The sequence below is a fragment of the Stenella coeruleoalba genome (genome assembly GCF_951394435.1).
Source record: "Stenella coeruleoalba genome assembly, chromosome: 12".
Classification (NCBI taxonomy): Eukaryota; Metazoa; Chordata; class Mammalia; order Artiodactyla; family Delphinidae; genus Stenella; species Stenella coeruleoalba.
Window position 1 is genome coordinate 8359962 of NC_137158.1, and position 16001 is coordinate 8375962.

Below are 16001 nucleotides of genomic sequence, written 5' to 3' on the forward strand. Positions count from 1 at the left end.
CGTTGATCAAATGAGGATCTATTAAATGCCAAGTTGAAACAAAATGCAAATATCAGATACAACCTGTTTTCGCCAAGATATTCAGTATAGAGAGGACACAGAACGCGCACAAGTTACTACGATGCAGGGTAGACCAAGCTGAAGCAGGGCTGGATCCTGAGCGCTGGTGGATCACAAGGCAGTGAGTAATGGATTCTGAGATGGGGCTTGCAGACGTCACAGAGGACACAGCATGTGAGCTACACGTGGAGGGCAGATTAGACGAAGAGAGTTGGAAGAACATTCCAGCATGTGCAGAAGCCTGGCACATTTTGGGGCTTGGGAATAGTTTGATGGAGTAGAGTTTGTTTGGACATGAGCCTGGTCAGATGAGTGGAGGCCCTGATGTAACACAGCCTTGAGTGCCTGCTGCCCTAAGGAGTGGGCATGGAAGGCACCAGGAGGCTTTGAGAAGGCAGAACACGAACGCCGGGTCTTTGCTTTAGAAACAGAATTCCTGGGCAGTAGGGAGATGGAACTCCAGGGAACAGTCCTGGGGGAGAGGAGATTATTGGAGTCAGTCGCACTTTTCCAGATTCAAAATTGTAGGGAAGTGAAGTAAGGCAGCTTTTGTGAGGATGGTTGGTATGGATTCAAAAACCATTTCAAAAGTAGATTTGACAGATTTTGAAAGAGATTTTATATGGGGGATGAAGAATGAATTCAAGATGATTTTGAAATTTCTAGCCTGGATTCCTAAGTTCAAGATGATGCCTGTAATTAAAAGATAAAAATCAGGAGGTTTCTGTAGAATATAACAAGGGCAGAAACATTGCCGAAGCTGCAAAAGACCTCGCGGAATAACTTCAATTTCATGACTACGGTCAATAGCAAAATGATGAAATAATGCTGGATGGAGTCCTGAGCTCTTGAGGATACTTTTTTTCCTGTTCTGGGCTTGGATTTTTAACTGCATAGGCGTGACTTTCCAGCCAGTCTTTTACAATAGTTTATAGACTCCACTATAGCTTCACTAAAGATAGATTCTAAAGATTGGTAAAAGAACAGATGTGTAACACCTGTTGCTTTTGCTTATTTACAAGATGTGTCACTTCATAACAGTATGGCCAGATTTCCTTGGTGGAGTTATGTACAGGCGCATTGGAGGGTAGTCAAGGAAGTTTGATTTAAAAATCAACCCTCTACCCACTCACATGGCATTTCTTTTTATAATAAATGTTCCGAAAACTTGGGTTCTTTCAGCCGTTTAACAACTCAAGCCTATTTTTTAAAGTCCACATGCGTTGCTCATTTAACAGCTTACGTAAAGCGAATCAATGTTGCCTTTCTATTTTCTCCTTTCACTTATCTTTTGCATGTTATTTTCTAGTTGGTATTAGATCTAATGCTCTGCCCCTTTACCGAAGACCAAATTCAAATTTCAGAGATGCAGAATGAGCATTATTAACTGTTTGATGGCATAGAATCAAATTATTCATGTTCTGTAGGCAGATTGGGCTTGGTTTCCTTTGAGATGGCCCCCGACCATCTTATCTAGGCAGCCCCCATTCCATCATTCTGTCTACTGATTCTGCGTTCCTTTGCTTCCTAGTGTCTGTCTCTAAAAGATGACGTATGTGTCTGTTTGTTTGCCATCTCCCTGACCAGAGTGACCCAGGGACTGTTTGGCTCACTGCTTTGGTGTCCACAGTGTACGTAGTAGGACCACATCCTGTCGATGGGATGAAAGATTAAGATTTCCCAATATTTCTTTCTGTCCTCTTTGTGGTCTCTGTACACAAATACACATTAATAAGAAAATTAAAAAAATCTATGTCCTAATTCAAATATTCTCAGTTTTTATAGTTGCCATCTAAGATTTCAAGAACTGGATTAAAGAAGTTTAAAGGACAGTGGCTCTTTAAAATTCCCTAAGCCCAACCAGTCTCCACAGATATTCTGGTTGGCAAAGGATGGTGAGAATAATGGGTTTTGGTAGAGGCCAGAGGCCAGCCTTCAGGCAGCCGACTTCTCTTTGCTGTTCAGACAATGAGAAGCCAGCTGCAGGCAGGGCTGTCTGGATGACCTTAGAGGGTTCCTGGTCTCCAGGAGTGTTGTCTGCTCAAGACGGCCAGTGCTGGGCATACTCACGACAGTGACTTTCATACTGGGAAGGCACTGTGGAGGGTCTGGCTCGAATCTTGACGGAGATTAGCTGAAATTTGAAAAGGAAGCTTACAGGGATGTGATAGGTCTGTCCCACACCCTGGTAGTAAACATCATGGGGTAACAGCAGAGGATTTTTAGTCAAGCAGACCTAAACCGGAACCCCAGGCTCTGGGATCCTCTCTATGAGCTTTAATGTTTCATGTCTGTACCAGGCAAGAAGGTCCCTGCTCTGGGCTCTACATTTTAGAAGGTCTTGCTCTGTCTGTGCACCTGCTCTCAGTGGTAAGAGTCCACAGAGGTAAGGGGACCGGCCCACCCAAAGCCAGAGCTTCTAAACTAGGCTGTGGGAATCCAAGATCCTGACATTCCCTGACCAAATGACCTTTAGTCATCTTGCAGGATCTGGACACCTCTTCCTTGGGTCCATCTTCCCAGGGACAGACCAAGGCACTGGTGTGAACGATCCTAACCCCAAGGGGTGGTCAAGGAGAGAAGTTTGCAGGTGCTGTGGACAAAGCTTGGGCTTACGGGCATGTTCCCACATGTGTGAGTGAGGCCCCTCACGGTGCAGATGGAACCAGGAATGGGAAACAGTACGGGAGGAGCTTTGTCTAGTCCAGAGGCCACTGCATCCCCTGCAGCCTTCTCTGTTCAATTTTGAACGTGATCTTGGCTTTTAGGTCTTTGTGAAAGTTTGTCAAGGTGAAAGGAGAAAATATATACTTCTTATCAGTTTTATTAGCTTCATTTTTAACTTTTAAATATTTAGACATATGGAATGCAGAGCTCTTGCCCTGTACCCTGCTCATGTTAGGAGCAGGCATGCCTGCCTCTCAACTTATTATGAATATTAAATAAAATACCATATATAAAAGAAATTCTGCTTCAGAAAAGGAGACCAAGTATGTTGCCGGTAATCTCCGTATCCTTCTTAAAATGCATCAAGAGCCATCTTTGTATAAGTCTGGAAAAAGGTGATTTGGGGGCCCGAAGAAACCTCAGCAACTACATATATTACCCTGAGGTTCTCCATCAGTCACTCAGTCGGTAAAGTACTGAAGGTTAAAGTTTAAATCCTACCTGGAAAGAACAACACATTGCACTGTGATAACATTGGCTCAGATTCATTTGTAAAACTATCTTGATAGTCATGAGCTAGGATCTGAGGGGACAGGAGAGAAAACAGGCAAGTTTCAATGAGGAAGGAGATTTTTGGATGGTGGAAAAAGCCCAGAATTGAGAAATCCAGGGAGGGCACCAGAGGTGGGTGGAGAACAGCTAGAAGCAGCCTGAGGACAGCAGGTAGTATCTGGGGATTGTGGGAAGGATCTGGGAGAGAGGTCCAGGAAGACCTCAAGGGAAGTTTTGCCCTTGACGCTTTTGTTGGGGTCAACCCTGAAATTGCCTGCAGCAGAGGGAAAATATCTGGGAAAGGTGTCTTTCTTTTTTAAACACAAACAAGGCTTCCTTTTGAGACCGTGTAAAAAGTTTTTTCAGATGCTCATAGCTGCGTACATGTCTAATCAGGATTGAAACAATGGAAACTTCCAATAGCAAACACGTTTTCAAAACATACAAAAAGAAAGGATGTACATTACAATGACCCTTAAAATATTATAAGATTCTGAAATGCCTTAAGAATTCTGAATGATTAAACTATTGTCACTACAGATTCAAACGTAAGTACACTTCACTGTGTCTCAAGATTTACAAATTGGCAGTTTCCTCCCTTGCAATTCAAAGAATATTTACTGAGTCCTGCTTTTCCAGGTACCATGCCAGGCACCAGGATACAGTGATGGACAAGACACACAGTCCCTGCCCTCAGGAGCTTAGAGTTGAGTGAGGGCCATAAACATGTGTACAGACAGAAAAGTCTGAGCTAGAGAAGAGAGGGGCCAGGGCGTCTACTGGTCAGGGAAGGGCTCTTCCACATAGTAACATTTACATGGAAGGATGCAGGATGAACAGGACCCAGCATGTTCCTGGATGAGGAAACAGCATGTGCAAAAGCCCTGAGGCTGGAAAGAGGGAGGGAATTTGAGGAACAGGACATCAGCAGGAGGGCGGGTAGGAGCCAGTTTACTCAGGGCTTCTGGACCATAGAAAGCCTTTTGGATTATATTCGAAGTTCAGTGGGAAACCATTGAAGGGTTAGAAATAGGGGGTGACGTGATCCAACCTTGACTTTAAGGAAAGCTGTCTAGTGCTACGTAGAGAGTGAACTCGGTCAGGAGCCCATCGTGGATAGGGAATCAGTTAGGAAGCTGTGGAGGAGTCGACACCAGGGCAACCTGAGCTAGGCCAGTGGCAGAGGAGAGGAGAGCAATGGTTAGTGGGTTTGAGATGCGACTTGTTGATGGGGATGTGTGAGATGGGGGTACAGAAGGTGGAAGAATCCATGCGATGCTTGGGTGTCTAGCTGGAGCGCTTTGATGGGGGCTAATCATGGAGACTGGGAAGAACGCGAAGGTGCAAGGTGTGGTTAAGAACCAAGCATTCGATTTGTATATGGTTACAGATGTCTCCGTGATGTCTGAGAGGGAATAGCGAGTAGGCCGCTGGACGCAAAGTCTAAAGTTAGGAGAACAGGATTAGACTGGAGAGGTAAATTTTAGACCCATCATCTGACAGATACTGCTTAAAGCCGAGAGGATTGGTAAGATTACCTAAGAGACATTATAAAGAGAGAGGAGAGGAGGACCCATAGATCCCACCATTAAGAAATCAGGTAGAAAGAAGATCTAAGAAGCGGAATTAGAAGGAAATACCAGAGAGTGTGAGGGCAGGGGGGCCAGTGAGAGCGAGGGTTTCAAGAAGGAGGGCGTGATCAGCTGCTGGAAATGCCACGGAGAGTTGAATTAGATGCAAAGAGAAAAGGATCCTTCTTTCAAGTTTTGCTGAACTTGGCTGGAGACATTTCAGTAGAGTGGTGGAATGGCAATTCTTTTGTAACTAGAACATTTAGTCAACTAACCATAACATCAATTCTTCAAACATTTTGAAGTTAAGTACTTTTATCCTCTAAGTGACTCAAAGAAATAGTTGGGAAATCTCAAGTGTGAATTCATATGCTTACGGCTATATAGCTGTCTGGTTCTTTGTTGCCGAAACAGGGACCAAAGCTTCAATGAACATAAATTTTTAGGATGCTTTGGCATTTCTCCATTGTTCAAACATCACTATCAACCTCAGGATGAATAGATAAACATAACTACATTTTTACTAATTATTTTTTATGAATATGTGGAGCAAACAATTATAACAGCAGATACTTTTTTGAACACTTACTGTATTCAATGCCCTGTGCTATACTCTCTCCAGGTATTAAACAATTTATTGCTAGTATTATTCCCAGTTTTCAGATGAATAAATGAAGTCTTGGAGAAATCATGTAACTCATTCATGAGTGGTGGAACCTAGGCATGAAGCTTTAACCACTGTGCTATACTGCTAACTTATCAACTCATAAAAATCAGTTTGGTTAAAAATGCAAACAATCAAGAATCTCTCTGAAAGTTAGATCCGTATTTGTGAGTTCACTTAATTGAAACAGAATTAATTACTTTAACAGTTACCAACGGCCTTGAAATAATAGCTAGGGTAAGTTTCCAAAGTCAGATGAGGATTATGACCATAGCTGGATGAGAGAGTTCAAAAGAAATAAGGCATAGGGCTTCCCTGGTGGCGCAGTGGTTGAGAGTCCACCTGCCGATGCAGAGGACACGGGTTCGTGCCCTGGTCCGGGAGGATCCCACGTGCCGCGGAGCGGCTGGGCCCGTGAGCCATGGCTGCTGAGCCTGCGCGTCAGGAGCCTGTGCTCCCTAACGGGAGAGGCCACAACAGTGAGAGGCCCGCGTACCGCAAAAAAAAAAAAAAAAAAAAAAACAAGAAAATACTGACACATGCTACAATATGGCTGAACCTCGAGGACGATATGCCTGGTGAATAAAGTCACAAGAGGATAAATACAGTGTGATTCCACGTGCATGTGACCTAGAGCAGTCAGATTTGTAGAGACAGAAAACAATGGTTGTTGCCAGGGGCTGGGGTGGGAGAAATGGGGAGTTACTGTTTAATAGATACAGAGTTTCAGTTTTGCAGGATGAAAAGTGACAGGTGGTGGTGGTGATTATACAGCATGAAGATACTGAATGCCACTGAACTGTACACTTAAAAATGGTTAAGATGGTAAACTTTGTTATGCGTATTTTACCAGGATTAAAAATAAAGATATATACAAATCATCGTAAGTAGCGTGGCTTTAAAAAAATTTAGAAGAGAAATTTAAGTTATATGAGGCTGTATAGACATTGATAACTAATTAGGAACTAATCTGAAAATACTTTCAGAGGCTTTCATGCATAATAAGGTATATATTAATATATAATGTCTAATTACATGTATATGCAGATATCCAATTCTATAATTATATATATTGTAAAATTCTATTGTGTTCTCTTTGGTGACGAGGATTTTCTGGAGATAATGATGAAGGGAACTGTATGCAATAAGCTCAATTCAGATATTCTGTTCTGTTGCAGGTCTGTGGCCACTGGATCCCATGGTTTTGAGGCGCCATGAGACCCGCTGGCTCTTGGAAGCTTTGGTTCTGGGCAGCGATGCTCCTGCTTCCTGCTTCCGCTTCCGTGGTGAGCAGGGACAAGCCAGGTATCCAGGCCACCTCTTGTCCGGTCTCCAAATGTTATTTATAGTCTTTATTTTAAAAAAAATATTAAAATAAATCTTATTAGGGTTGAAGAGGCCATAGATTCAATCTACTAGCACAAAATAGATAATAATTTATTGTTTTCCCCATTGACCTTCACATTGCACATTGAGAATGTCTAAAATTACATTTTTATATGCATATTATATTAGTCTAAATAGCCTTTTCTTTCTCTCACTGATAATTACAAATATAAATATGTACGTACATCTCTGTGTGTGTCTATTTTTCCTTTTCCCCTTTTAATGAAGTTTTTCAAGTTATTCAAATTGTAAGTATAGAAACCCATCCTCAGTTAGGATTAACCAAGGACATAGCTAATGTTAATTACAGAAAAGTGAAAAACAGAATAAGAAATAGAAAAGGAGATGTAGTTTGATTATATATCAATTTTGTAGTATCTCAGATGAGGCAAAGGAAAGATTAACAGTCGTGAGAGCACTTTTTGAACTAAATAGATAATATTTATTTGCAACTGTTCAGTTATCAACCTCATACATATTTCCAAAGGACTTGAAGGCAATTTGAAACATTCACTTCCACTTCTGATTTTTAAAAATGATCCGGTGGCTAATTTGGAAGGCTCTTCTTGAAGACTGAGTATGCGTTAAGTTACTGACCTCAATGTACTTCGCATTCCAAAGTTGAACTAGACACATTGAAAAGCCATTTGCTGAGCAAAGAGAAACTTCAACTCACCTTCTATGCAAAGGATCACATATGATATATTCTGACCCTGGTCACATATGATAACGTGTCCTGAGACTATGAGTCTTATTGTGCTTATTCTTTTGAATGTTTCTTTCAGAATTTTTGCTAAACAGGTATAAACATACCCTAGTAAAGACTTTTGAGTTTGAAGCACTCATAAAATCAAAACATATCTGAGTCACAGTGTTTTGTAAGTCTTTATGATTTTTTTACTAATTTGGCAGGAGTTACATTTCATAAAATAATCTACATGAAAGTTTGAATATTCTAACACTGTACAAATGACATCCTGTGGCTATCATACTTTTTTGGGGGAAAATCTTTTTTCAGAAAAGTCGGGCGTGACTCATGGCAAAAAGAAGTCCCTAGGGCAGGGAGTTTATTCTGATAATGTTGCTACTCTTCTGAATTAAAAAAAATATACATTTATTTATTTGGGCTACGCCAGTTCTTAGTTGCAGCATGCAGGCTCTTAGTTGTGGCGCGCAGACTTCTTAGTTGCAGCATGCATGAGGGATCTAGTTCCCTGACCAGGAATCGAGCCCCATGCCCCCTGTATGGGGAGCACAGAGTCTTACCCACTGGACCAGCAGGGAAGTCCCTCTTCTGAATCTTTTTTACATCTCTTCCTTTTAAGAGACGTAGCAGGAAATGCAATTTGCTACTTAATCAGAGGGGATAGGACTTTTCTGGTTTGAAAGGAGAATGAATCAGTTTCTAGGCACATGCTAGTGTGTAATAAATAAATGTTCCTGATGACATTGATTTGAAGGATCTACATAAATGGTTTTCCAATTTCAGTGTGAGCAAGAATCATCTGGGGTACTGATTCTGGAGTCCCACTCCCAAAGATTCCTATGATGCGGGACAGCATGGGGTGGGATTCAGTAATTTACATCTTTAACCAGCTCCCCACGTGAATCTAATGCCTATGTTTGCGGAAAACAGAGGAACACTCACCTTTGGGATGATTAACTATTTCTTTTTATCGTTATTATTTTTTCTTAGCTGGTTGTCTTGCACCTTACACTACCAGGTTGCATTTGTTTATTTATTTAGACTTTAATAACGTTCTTGGGAGGGGTAAGAGCACTTAGCATGAGCTCCTCTCTGGTAACAAATTTCTATGTGTATAATACAGTACTGTTCGCTATAGATCTTGCGTACAGTACTGATCATCTTGCGTAACTGAAACTTCTCCATCTTGGGATTCCCCTGAATGTTTTGCTCTTGTAGCTTGGCTATGTCAATTCTTTAATCAGGTTATATTGTATGCAGGAAGACTGAAATGCATATATTCTAGCCCAATTTACCCTACCAAATTAATCTTTCTGAAAGATTTTCCTAAGAGTGTGAATTCCAAATTAATTGGAACTCTAGTAAGATTCACGTAACCTGAAGCACTAAGGGAAATTCCTAAAAAAAAAAAATGAAGGGTTGTTTTTTATCGGGGCATTTGGTAGGAGATGCTTGTGAAACAGCCCACACTAAACGTGCCATGGAAATTGCTTAACTGCAAGTATCGTTTGCTTTCATTGAAAATGTCAGCACAGCCCTGTCATAAGTATTATTGAAGAGTATAACATTTCGGGCCTGGCAGGGGCTATTCTCATGTCTTGTGTGTCTGATTCATAGCACAAGTTTCCTTTTTAGTTTCCTCATGTGCAGACCTGTGCCTGTGGTCACTAACCATTTACCGGAGGGAAGTGATTACAGCCTAAAAATAAAATATAACAAATCTGAGGGAGAGGCTAGGGTTTCAGCTCTGGAGTCTGTGAAGTTGTCAACAATCTGCTGTTAAACTTAAATACACGAAGGATAAATCGAGTCTTTTAATTGCTTTACTTAACTCAATGGTGTGCCTAATGATTGCTTGCAATGTTGGGCCAGTTGGGATGGAATTCAAGAGTAATATGGAGGGGTTCGATAATACCTTTAATATTAAAATCTCGAAGCTATTCAGAATTAGCTATTCCATATTCTTTCATCAGTTTTACTATTATGTTGAGATATGACATAAGGCATGTTTGCATATTTTCACACTGCAGATAAACAATTCGAATGTGGCCGTTTCAGTTTAGTTGTCAAAAGAGGCTGGGGAAGAGAGTTGTATTAATAAATATACATCACAGAGATCATCTCAAAACTTGCTTTAATTACTTTCTTAAAACTTTTCTCTATGTTAGAAGCTTGTGTCTCATAATGGTTCCTATGTCTCATGCATTTCCCTTAATCTGTTCTAAGGCAAAAGTACTGAGTTATCATCAAAAGTAATAAAAACAGAAAATAAGGTAAGAAAGAGCAGCAAGAAAAGCCAGACTCAATAACGAGATAATAGAATGTCATCCCTTTCACTTATGGTAAAACTTCAGGTTAAGTGTCTTGATGGAATTGATTATAAACTTAGGCCCCAAACTATACACATACACCCTTTTAAACTAGTTTTCTATTGATTATAAGGAAAAACTATTCTTCTGAAATTTGGCTTTTACTAATCGACACACGCTGCACTCTTAAACTCAGGGTCGAAGTATGCTATTATATAGAGAGTTTTATTTTGTGTTTTGAAGAATTCCTCATGTTCAGTATGGTACCAGATAAGAGTCCTACTGCTGACAAATGTACTTTGTAACTCCTAAATTTTTAAAGTGCAGGAAAGCTTCACAATTATTAAATAAAGGTTATAGCTCCTAACCTGGTATACTCCTCTGGGGGAACAGTTTTGGATAAAAAATTAGCAGTGAAGGTTCTGTGACCCCTCGTTACCTCTTTGTTAGTATAGCTGTGTTCCCATTTTTTTCTCGTTTTGTCACTTTTCCGTATTTTTTTTGTTATATTCTGGTCCAAGGTGCTAACCTCTTGTTGTTAACCATTGTTTTTCTCCCAACCTAGGATACTCTGTAATCCTTCATCAGATGTATTAGCAAAGTATGAAGTGTACAGGAGTCCCCAGGGCAACTAGTAACAATTAAATGAAAGGCCTCTGTCAATAGGAAGTCTGTCAGCCTTTAAAAAAAAAAAAGCAAAACACCTAAAGGCTGTTATTTTGATCCATTTATGAAAAGAAAACAAACTAGTTCTATGTCTGTGGTAAATTACTGCTCTTCAACTTCCCCAACCCTGATCTTGAGACAAATGCTGTGTCATGAGTTTTGTCACTAAAGGTAAAGAAAACAATTTTCCTAATGCATGTTAGAAAACAAGAGTGATACCTGTCAGAGTGGCCATCATCAAGAAAACCACCAATAACAAATGCTGGAGAGGATGTGGAGAAAAGGGAACCTCGTGCACTGTTAGTGGGAATGTAAACCACTGTTGGTGGTGCAGTCACTGTGGAGCACCGTATGGAGGTTCCTCAGAAAACTAAAACTAGGGCTTCCCTGGTGGCGCAGTGGTTGAGAGTCTGCCTGCCGATGCAGGGGACACGGGTTCGTGCCCCGGTCTGGGAAGATCCCACATGCTGCGGAGTGGCTGGGCCCATGAGCCATGGCCGCTGAGCCTGCGCGTCTGGAGCCTGTGCTCCGCAACGGGAGAGGCCACAGCAGTGAGAGGCCTGCGTACTGCAACAAAACAAAACAAAACTAAAACTAGAACTACTACATGACCCAGTAATCCCACTCCTGGATATATATCCCGAAAGAAACAAAAACACTAATCTGAAAAGATACATGCACCCCAATGTTCATAGCAGCACTATTTACAATAGCCAAGATACAGAAGCAACCTAAGTGTCCATCAACAGATGAATGGACAAAGAAGATGTGTATATATACAATGGAAAATTACTCAGCCATAAAAAAGAACTAAATTTTGCCATTTGCAGCAACATGGACAGACTTGGAGGGAGTTATGCTTAGTGACATAAGTCAGAGAAAGAAAAATACTGTAGGTTATCACTTATACATGGAACTAAAAAATAAAATGAACTAGTGAATATAACAAAAAAGAAACAGACTCACAGATGTAGAGAACAAACTAGTGGTTACCAGTGGGGAGAGGGAAGGAGGGGCAGGATAGGGGTAGGGGATTAAGAGATACAAATTATTATGTATAAAATAAATAAACCACAAGGATATACTGTACAATACAGGAAATACAGCCAATATTTTATAATAACTATAAATGGAGTATAACCTTTAAAATTTTTGAATCACTATGTTGTACACCTGAAACATATAATATTGTATATCAAATATACCTCAATAAAAAAAAGAGTGATAAATAGAACGCCTGTGAAACTGGGCAGATTTAACTGTGATTTTACAGGTAATAATAATTCCATAATATGTTATGTGGACTCCAGAGGATATGAAGAAATAGAAAAAATAAAGCAGGTGAAATGGACAAGAGAGAGAAATACTGCAATTTCTCAGGAGGTAGCTGTTGCCCTTCCTCCCTTCTGGCCTTACCTCCTGTGTAATGCCATCCATCCCTGTGGCTTTAAGTACGGTTTGTATGTCAGTCACTCCCAAATTTACCTCACAGCCCGCCCCTCTTTTGTGTTCCATACCCATATTTCCTAATGGCACCTTGAACTTGACATTTCTAACTCCATGGCTTTTCCACCGCAGCTGAATTCACTCCTTGTCACAATTCCTTTTCTTCCTCTAGTGGCATTCATTTCAGTAAACTCACCTGTTACCCAGCTGAGCAAGGCATCTCCCCCTCCTCCCTACGTTCAGCCTGTTATCACGTCCTGTTGATTCTTTTTTTTTTTACAAGAAAATTTTTTTTAATTTATTTATTTTTGGCTGCATTGGGTCTTTGTTACTGGGTGAGGGCTTTCTCTAGTTGCGGCGAGCGGGGGCTACTCTTCGTTGCGGTGCGTGGGCTTCTCACTGTGGTGGCTTCTCTTGTTGCGGAGCACGGACTCTAGGCATGCGGGCTTCAGTAGTTGTGGCGCATGGGCTCTGTAGTTGTGGCTCGCGGGCTGTAGAGCGCAGGCTCAGTAGTTGTGGTGCACGGGCTTAGTTGCTCCGTGGCACGTGGGATCTTCCCAGACCAGGGCTCGAACCCGTGTCCCCTGCATTGGCAGGCAGATTCTTAACCACTGCGCCACCAGCAAAGTCCTCATCCTGTCCATTCTTGTGTCTCAGTTCCTTCCCCCTTGTCCATCTTCAGTGTCACCTCTTTAAGTTACCACCATACCTGGCCTCCAAGAGTATGAGCATGTGGGTGAGGGTGCCAGATGAAATAGTGGCCACCCAGTTAAGTTTGAAGTGGGACAAATAATGAAAACATTTTAGTATAAGTATGCTCCAAATATTGCATCAGAAGTACGTATACTAAAAATATTTTTGTTCTTTATCTGACATTCAAATTTCATTGGGCACCTGTGTTTTTATTTGCTGTATTTGGCAATCCTACATGGTATGAAGGGAGGAGAGGGTGTTTCATTATTTACAGGGTGGTCAGGGAGGGCTGACCTCATCGAGGGGCAGTTAAGCAGAGACAGGAAGGTAGTGAGAGAGTGAAGCACGTGATCACCTGGAAAGCAGCGCATGCCAAGGCCCCGAGGCAGGGGCGTGCTCAGCATGTAGGAGAAGCGAGACAGAGAGGGAGACTGGAGTCCAGTGAGGAGGAGAAGGGCACATGCCCCTCAGAAATGCATCTGTACTTTATGTGTTGTCAGCAGCTGATTTCTGAGCCTGCAAGCTCAAAGGCTAGACCTCGGACTCTGGTAAAATTCACCAGAGCAGCAGACACTGCCCTGTGAGGCCTCTTGGGAGATGCTAAAACCTTGCTCTCTAGGAGTACCAACGGGTAGGCTTCTGAATTTATATCTTTCAGTCACATATCTTCCCTAAAGACCTCTCAACAAGCTTTAATTCACAGGTAGTTTAATATTGTAATAGGAGTTATCCATGATACATTCAAGTACAAATGTGTGGAAACATGTACACTTAGCAAAGTTAAAATATAAAGTATATACCCACTAGACAAATGATATATTTCCTTTCTTTGCAATCAGTAAAGGGGTATATTAATAGCTTAAGTAATGCTAAGAACCCTCTACAAATTGTAAAGGTGTAACAGAACATGTATGCGTTTATTTTTCAGGATGCCTCTAATTTTGACTTTTCCCCTTGTCTTTGTGGTGCACAAGGAATGACTTCACTCCTGGTTTCTCCTAAGGCCAGAGGCCTCTGGGGCCACAGAGAGTGACTGGTGCGTTTTCTGTATGAGCACCAGCAAAATACACACATCTTTTAGGTATTCAATCAGCAGGGGAAAAATGGAAAGTTAAAAGAATGGATTTAACTGTTCTGGGCTTTTTAGCTATTTGAGAGGAGAAAGAAGGAATTGAACACGACTTCCGTCATTAAACTGAAGACTTTTACATATGAATGGGTATAGAAAGACCAGAACAATGATAGGAAAATTATGTTTTAAAAGACATGTGATCTAATCTCCAGACTAGAATGCTTAACAATATAATAGGAGGCCCAGTCAGCAGGTGAAAACAAGCACGAGGATTTAGAGATTAAGGGAACAAGTGATTTTTTTTAAGCATGTGTTTCAAACTGAGAGTGGGGACAAAGTATATTTCCACTAACGAATGAAGAGAGTATCATAGGTACTCTATTATTTTGTTTAGAACATTTTTTTTGGGGGGGGTACGCGGGCCTCTCACTGTTGTGGCCTCTCCCGTGGCGGAGCACAGGCTCCGGACGCGCAGGCTCAGCGGCCATGGCTCACGGGCCCAGCTGCTCCGCGGCATGTGGGATCTTCCCGGACCGGGGCACGAACCTGCGTCCCCTGCATCGGCAGGCGGACTCTCAACCACTGCGCCACCAGGGAAGCCCTAGAACATGTTTTTGAGATGGATGTTCAGTATAGAGAAAAAAGCTGGACTATGGGAAACGAATTTTATTTCAGCTTTGCCATTGAGTTACTATGTGATCTGGGGGAAAATCACATAAGTTCTCTTGAATGATTTGTTCGTAGGTCATCAGGTTTCTAATTTTTAGAGGGAGAGAAGGGTAAAATGTATGTAATTACACACATTTGTAAAATGTATGTAATTTTTTGTAGATAATCTAGGTAAAATCTTCCCCAAATCTGACCTAGTTGTCTTCTTTTCTGGTTCCTTTACCCCCTTTCAATATCCTTCCAACCCTATAAGCTGCCCAGATCCTTCAAGCTAAGTCAGGAGGAAAGTGGGTCTGAAAATCACTGACAGCATCTTAGCATGAATTTGTCAAAAACTTCTGCATTTATGTTTCAAAAGGTCTGTTGATTAAGGGCCCCTAAATAGTGCATCTTTTGTGGTGAAATTTTAGTAATTACTTTTGAAAGGTTCCCAAGAGCCTTTGAAATGACACTGCTGCCGGGATTCTCCTGACTACCTGACAGGATGCTTGGATATTTGGGTCTTATCAGTAGTTCTTCAAGATAGCACGCACATTTACGCAAAAAGTATGCTTTACTTTATGTTAAAATGCAATTAACATATCCAACTTTTAATAGCCACTTCTCCTGTGTTGCCATTTTTATGCAGTGGACCATGAGACTCATGCATTCAGCTTCTTGTGCCTTGAGTCTTCCCCCAAAGAATTAACGTTTAGTTGTTTTTTTAAACTTTAAATTGAAGTCGAATAAAATTGAGTTAAAATTGAATATATATATATATTCTTCTTCAGATTCTTTTCCATTATAGGTTATTAAAAGATATTGAGTATAGCTCCCTGTGCTATATAGTAGGTTCCTGTTGTTTACCTATTATATATATAGTAGTGTGTATATGTTAATCCCAAACTTCTAATTTATCCCTTCCCCCGTTTCCCCGTTGGTAACCGTGAGTTCGTTTTCTATGTCTGTGAGTCTATTTCTGTTTTGTAAATAAGTTCATTTGTATCATTTTTTAGATTCCACATATAAAGTGATATCATGATATTTGTCTTTGACTTACTTCACTTAAATTAACATTTAGTTTTCATTTGTTTTGTTCAGCTTTTCATAACAGAGCACATATTCTAGAGATACAAAGCTGTATTTGATTTTCATAAACTAAAGACTTTAGTGAAGAAATACTTTCATAAATATTGCTGGAAATGTTCAATTTTCTTCACTTCAAAGTGACAGGTTTATTACTTTGACATCATCATATATTCATTAGATCCTCAGAAGAATTTAAATAAGATATATACTGTTTCCAACTTGGCAATAAGCTAACATAGCTTCCACTCATTACCAAAGTGTCACAGTAGGAAGTTCCTTCCACAGTCTGGATATTTGCTTTGCCAATCATCTATTGGGGTCTCCCTATATATGTTGTGAAGAATTTAAAGTTAACCTCATTTTCTACAGTCATATAGTTATGCAAAGTCATTGTAAAAATTTGATCACAGTTTGGGTGTTTTGCAAAAATTATTTTGAGCTTAAAGTGTTTTCTCACAGACATGCTGTTTTG

At 40.7% G+C, this 16001-nt stretch overlaps 1 protein-coding gene across 1 annotated transcript in view; it reads left to right on the forward strand.

Annotated features, from left to right (window-relative positions):
- COL19A1 (collagen type XIX alpha 1 chain) overlaps positions 1–16001 on the forward strand; it is a 363495-nt gene that overhangs the window by 3431 nt on the left and 344063 nt on the right. Inside the window, exon 2 of the mRNA XM_079939273.1 lies at positions 6693–6819. Within this exon, the coding sequence (XP_079795399.1) occupies positions 6729–6819 (91 nt within the window). The 5' untranslated portion in view covers positions 6693–6728. The remainder of the gene's footprint in view (positions 1–6692; positions 6820–16001) is intronic.